The 6105-nt window shown below is 45.1% G+C and overlaps 1 protein-coding gene across 1 annotated transcript; it reads right to left on the bottom strand.

Annotated features, from left to right (window-relative positions):
- Positions 1–462: 462 nt before the first annotated feature.
- LOC103287857 (glycerol kinase-like) lies at positions 463–2388 on the bottom strand. Its single transcript, XM_008143557.3, has one exon. It carries the CDS (start codon positions 2362–2364, stop codon positions 703–705), a length of 1662 nt encoding a protein of 553 aa, XP_008141779.1. The 5' UTR covers positions 2365–2388; the 3' UTR covers positions 463–702.
- Between the last annotated feature and the right edge of the window lie 3717 nt (positions 2389–6105).

Genomic DNA, 6105 nt, shown 5'->3' with positions numbered 1-6105 from the left:
AGACACACTCTTTCTCATTTATAGCCAATTCCTCCCCACTGTGTTCTCACCTGGTGGAAGAGTTAGGGATCTCTCTGAAAGCTCATTTATAAGCTAATCCCTTTCACAAGCATTCCACCCATATGACTTAATCGCCTTCCGAAGGCCCTACTTCCTCCTAGTATCACTTGGGGGGGGGGGGGGGGCGGGGGAGTTAGGACTCAACATAAGGATTTTGGGAGGACACATTCAGATCATAATATTTAAAAATAAATAGGAGGTGACTAGCTGGAAAAGAAGTCAACATAGACGCTAAAGAAGTAGCATAACCAAATGAACTTGAGTGAGCAGTAATAAGTCTTGCATATATGTAAGTAGGAGATCAGGAATGGGAACATGAAGGTCAGGGAGGAAATTAGACCAATTGACAAATACGTTTTATGTTTGAGTATAGAGAGAGAGATAAGATTTACTTATAGGGTTAAGAAAATTATGGAGAACTTTAAAAACTAGTCAGAAACACCAATGTGATTTTTTTTTTCCCCCTTTCTGCTGGATATTCTTTATTTTGAGCCACAGGTGTACTTTGGGGGTCATGCAGCAAGTGGCTTATAAATAAAATCAGAGTCTATGAATGGTGGTCATCCTATGTCGAGGCAGCATCGCTGGAGTCTCTCCTTAGACGAAGAGCCGGCACTGTTGGAATCCGCGGCCTGGTCTCATTTACGGGATCCCCGAGATGTACCTCGCCCCGATGAGCATGACCATGCTACTCACTACAAAAAAGCCCAAGGGCAGGCTGCTGAAGATGCTCGGGTCACCACTTTCTGAAGACTCCGTGGTCACCCAACCCATCGACTTCATCACAGCTTTCTTCCAGATGGAATAACGAACTTCACTCTCCTCGGCATTGATCTGGGGTTCAAACCTCTCCACGATGAAGGCTGACAGATCCTCGGGGTCCAGGCTCCAGACCCCAACTCCTTCGGCGGCCCCCGCGGCCATGGCGGCGCCCAGGGCCGTTATTTCGGGCATGGAGGGCTTCACGACGGGGATGCACAGGATGTCCGCTTGCAGCTGCATGAGCACCTTGTTGTTGGTCATCCCGCCGTCCACCTGCAGGTGGCTGAGCGGGATCCCGCAGTCGCGGTTCATGGCGTCCAAAATCTCTCGGGTTTGGAAGCAGACCGCTTCCAAGGCCGCAAAAGCAAGGTGGCACTTGTTGGTGAACTGGGTGAGCCCGCAGATGATGCCCCTGGCGCTGGGGTCCCAGTAAGGCGCGTACAGCCCCGAGAAGGCGGGGATGAAGTAGCAGCCGTAAGACGTGCCCACTTCCTTAGCGAGCTTCTCGATTTCCTCCGAGCTCTTGATGATGCCCAGGTTGTCCCGCAGCCAGCGCACCAGGGCGCCCGCGATGGCCACCGAGCCCTCCAGGGCGTAGCACACGGGCTGGTCTCGGCCGAGCTTGTAGCCCACCGTGGTCAGCAGGCCGTGCTCCGAAAACACGCACTTGCGGCCGGTGTTACACAGCAGGAAGCAGCCCGTCCCGTACGTGTTCTTGGCCTGCCCGTCCTGGAAGCACATCTGCCCCACCAGCGCCGCGGACTGGTCGCCCAGGCACCCGGAGATGGGCACCCCGCCCAAGGCCCCCCTTTTCATCAAGCCGTAGATCTCCGAGCAGCTCCGCACGTTTGGCAGCAGGCTCATGGGGATCGCGAAAAACTCGCAGAGCTCTTTGTCCCACTCCAAGGAGTGGATGTTGAACAGCATCGTCCGGCTCGCGTTGGTCACGTCCGTGCAGTGCACGCCTCCCTCGGCGCCGCCCGTCAGGTTCCAGATGAGCCAGGAGTCGATGGTCCCGAAGAGAGCCCGCCCCTCCTCGGCGGCCTGCTGGACGCCCCTCACGTTGTCCAGCAGCCAGCGCACCTTCACGGCGCTGAAGTAAGTGCTCAGGGGAAGGCCCGTCTTGGCCTTGACGAAGTTGTTGTTGCCTGGAATCCTCTTGCCGAGCGTCTCAACGGTAGACTGGGTCCTGAGGTCCAGCCACACGACCGCGTTGTAGAGCGGCTCCCCCGTGACCTTGTCCCAGACGACGGTGGTCTCCCGCTGGTTGGTGATGCCGATGGCCTTGACGTTGGAAATGTCGATGTTGAGCCGTTGGAGCTTCTCGCATGCTTTCTCTATGCACTCGTACACGGACAGCAGGATCTCCTTAGGGTTTTCCTCCACCCATCCTTCTTTCGGGAACTCCTGCCGTATTTCCACCTGATGGTGGCAGAGGAGTTCGGCTGTCTTGGAGTCGAAAACCAAGAAGCGCGTCGAGCTGGTGCCCTGATCCACGGCCCCCACCAACAGCCCCACATCTGTTCTCTTTGCCGCTGCCATGAAACCTGCTTCCGGGTGGGCTGGGGGACGCGGCTGGTCTCCTGGGTGACGGCCGCGAGGGGGCGGCGGGGGGGGGGGGGGGGGGGGAGGGGAGGAGCAGGCGCCGAGTCCGGAGGGCGCGAGGCCCAGTGTGACCCAAGAAGACCAATGTGATGTTTTAAAATTGCTGCCTCTCTTATAACATGTTCTATTATACGATTTCTTTATTGAACAAGTATTTATCGAGTGGTTGTTATACGTGCTACATACAGTAGTAGGTTTATTGACAGTATCTCCCCCAAATTAACCTTTACCTGCAACCTGTGGATTTATTTGGAATTAGGATCTTTTCGGGTGCAAAGATGCAGGCATCCTGGATCAAGTGGGGAGCCCTAAACCCAATGACCGGTGTCCTAATAAGGTGAGGGGAATTTGGGGACAAAGAGAAACAGAGACATTGATAATACAGAGAAGAAGGCCATGTGACAATGGAGGCAGCGTCTGGAGTGTTGCAGCTACAAGGTCAGCAGTGCCAAAAGCAAGGAGAGGTGCATGGAACACATTCTTTCTCAGATCCTCCCGAAGGGACCAGGCCCACCGACATCTTGATTTTGGACTTAACAGCCACCAACACTGTGAGAGAATCAATTTCTGTTGTTTTAAGCCACCTCATTTGTGGTAACTTGTTCCACCGGCCCTAGGAAACTAATGCAGAACTATTCTAGATGTTAGAGATGCAACAGAGAGGAAAACATAAAAATTTCTGCAATTAGTTGTCTTCATATGTTGTCTTTCCTCCTAGACTTTAAGTTCCTGGAGAGAGGACCTCTTTCTTACTGATCTTTGTTTTCCATGAAGTTCCTTATTCATAGTAGATGCTCAGAACATAAAGGTTCAATGAGTAGTGGGCTAGATAATGAGGAACATTTAAAAGGAGATTTGACTTTGTATGGTGGGTACACAGATGATGTATCATAGAATTATACATGTTATTAAGCAATGTCACCCCAATAAATGAAATTTTAAAAATAAAAAAGAGAAATATTGTACAAATTTTGTAAAATATGTTACAAATATTGTAAAATATGTTACAAATTTTGTAACCTATTGTAGTTACAAAAGGGCCAACAATTAAAATTAAGGAAATGTTGCAGATTTCATGGTCAAATAAATCCTATGATTAAGCAAAGGTCTTACTTGAAAGAATGTTGCACTTCTAAATGTTCTATTATAGGCTGCCAGAAAAAAAACATTTAAAGGTTCCCAGGAGAGTGTAACTGCCTTTAGGGAACATCAGTTACGTCTTGATTTAGAAAAAGTTGGTACACCTAACTTTTTTTAGTTATTCCAGTGTATTGTAGAAAAAGCCATAAGATAATGTAGATATTTAATCTTTCTTGACCTAAGTTAGAAAAGACAATATCTAGCATATCTATTTTTCTTTCCAGTTTATAGGTTTCATAATTCTCAAATTAAGCAAAAACTTAAGAGCTGTAGGAAAATGGGTAAGTGGCATATTTTTGTTTCCAGCTGAGATGGGTTCATTTTAGAATTTAGACATGTTTAGGCAGTGTTGGAGGGACAGACATCTCAGAAGTCTATTCTGTGACTATGTGAAGCCTCCTGGAAAGGAACTCACACTAAAGAAGAAATTGAATTCGTAAGAGAGGTTCAAGGCCATGGACTTGTGTGGAAACTGTGGGGTATGAGTGTGTACAGCTCCTAATGCCTTCTGTCCTTGTTCTTTATGACACACACATATCATGATTCCCCAACACAGACCCAGAGATTTGTACTACCTGAGCCCTAACAATGAAGCTCAATGGGAAAAATTAAACAAGACAAGTATTTCATTCAAGTCTCAGAGACAAAGAAAGCACTAGGCAACACTCACTTGTGCCTAGATGGAAGAGTTAATGTAAAGACGCTTTCTCTTGGCTTTTTGAACAACAATATGGAAACAATTGCCACTACAGACACTAGTGACTCTCACATCAATCATTGTCAGCCTCCAGGTAGGATAGAAACAAAACGATCATATATGTTGAGAGGCAATGACTTGATGGTGAACAGAAGACTTGAACAAAAAATTAAAATAAGAGGTAGGCAAACTGGAGCTGATAGAGTCTGATAACTCTAGTGAGGACAATGGCACTTTGACTTGTCTTTAAGAATATTATTTCATTCAAAACCTTTGTGGATTCAGTCTTCCACAAAATTTATCTTTGTCAATTTATCAATATAGGAAAATGTTATGTATAAAGTTATCATTATAGGTGACTAAAATACATTAAGCCAACATATCAAATATTATTTCTTCCCTTTTCCTTTGTTTATTTCTACTATTCAGTAGAATAGGGTATTACAGGGATAAATATCCCTGTATTCAGAAGCCACCCTTTTTATAGAAGAGTATAATTGCATCGTTTTTGGCAAATTTATAAACCTATGTTGTAATGTTGAAAAAACTATGTATTGCATATAGTATTGATTTTAGCGTGTAATCAGTGCTGGCTATATTCTCCATTGGCCATAAGAAAAACTCTTTTAATTAACTTTGAAAATTCACTCATGTCACACAAACACACACATATTCAAGTATACCAAGCACACACACACACAATTACTACTCAAAAATAAGGCAGGATTTTAGCCTATTTTGTACAAGTGAATCACAGTTCTTGACATATATTAAGTGCTCAATAAAATAATAATTACTGCCCTAGCTGGTTTGGCTCGGAGGATAGAGCGATGGCCTGTGGACTGAAGGGTCCCAGGTTTGACTCTGGTCAAGGGCACATGCCCGGGTTGCGGGCTTGATCCCCAGTGGGGCGCATGCAGGAGGCAGCCAATCAATGATTCACTCTCATCATTGATGTTTCTATCTCTCCCTATTTCTTCCTCTCTGCAATCAATAAAAATATATTTTAAAAAGTAATAATTACTATCAATATCATCATCGTGGCAATTATTAAGAAGTGTCACTGACTTACGAATAAGCCCTTCTGAAAAGTCAGAGCTGCATCATCTTGATCCTAGATAATATTCTAAGAAGGTGTGCTTAGGGGAAGGGTTAGTAGATTTGTGTTGCTTTGTCAAAAAATAATTTGTGAATATGGTTTCTTTAAGACAAACCATAGGCAGTAGGAGAGGAGACATGTTCTTAGAACTTTGCTCCAAGAACCCCTTAGTTCAGCCTGCTCATCATTCCAGCCTGTTCACTATTTAAATCCCCGTACCTTTGGCAAGAGGTGGTATAGTCTAGTGCCTTGAGGTCTAGGCTCTGATTCCAGATGTGCAATGGTTTTAACCCTAGCTCCATCAGTTGCTAGCTTCATGACTTTGGGCAATCTATTAACCTCAGGTAATTAATTTCCTTTATCTATAAGTTTATGATAGCACCTTGTTAATAGGTCTATTGTGAAGATTAAAAATTTTAATAAAAGTTTGTAGCACATAGTAAATCCTTGGTATAAACAAGCCCTTTGTATTGACTGGCTTTATCATGGTCTTTCATTTGGTGATAACTCTATACTCTCTGACTTTAGCTGTGACTCAGTGCTCCTTCCTGTCTTTTTTTTTTCCTCCCCTAGTCCAATCTCTCATACTAGTTTGATTGGCATTTTTTATACCTCCCAAATGGGCTGCTGTTTTTTTTTAGTCTATGGCATACCTATTCATACTGCAATCCAGCTATTTAGGTTCTAAAGGAGGGTCTCATGAGTCAGAATAAGAAGAGCCCAAAGATCAAGGTACTAAATG

The sequence above is a fragment of the Eptesicus fuscus genome, chromosome 2, assembly GCF_027574615.1.
Source record: "Eptesicus fuscus isolate TK198812 chromosome 2, DD_ASM_mEF_20220401, whole genome shotgun sequence".
Lineage (NCBI taxonomy): Eukaryota > Metazoa > Chordata > Mammalia > Chiroptera > Vespertilionidae > Eptesicus > Eptesicus fuscus.
This window is presented reverse-complemented; position numbering and strand designations above follow the sequence as displayed.

Bases quoted from the DNA above. Each gene is read 5' to 3' on its own strand.
- LOC103287857 (XM_008143557.3), bottom strand. From the start codon at position 2,364: ATGGCAGCGGCAAAGAGAACAGATGTGGGGCTGTTGGTGGGGGCCGTG.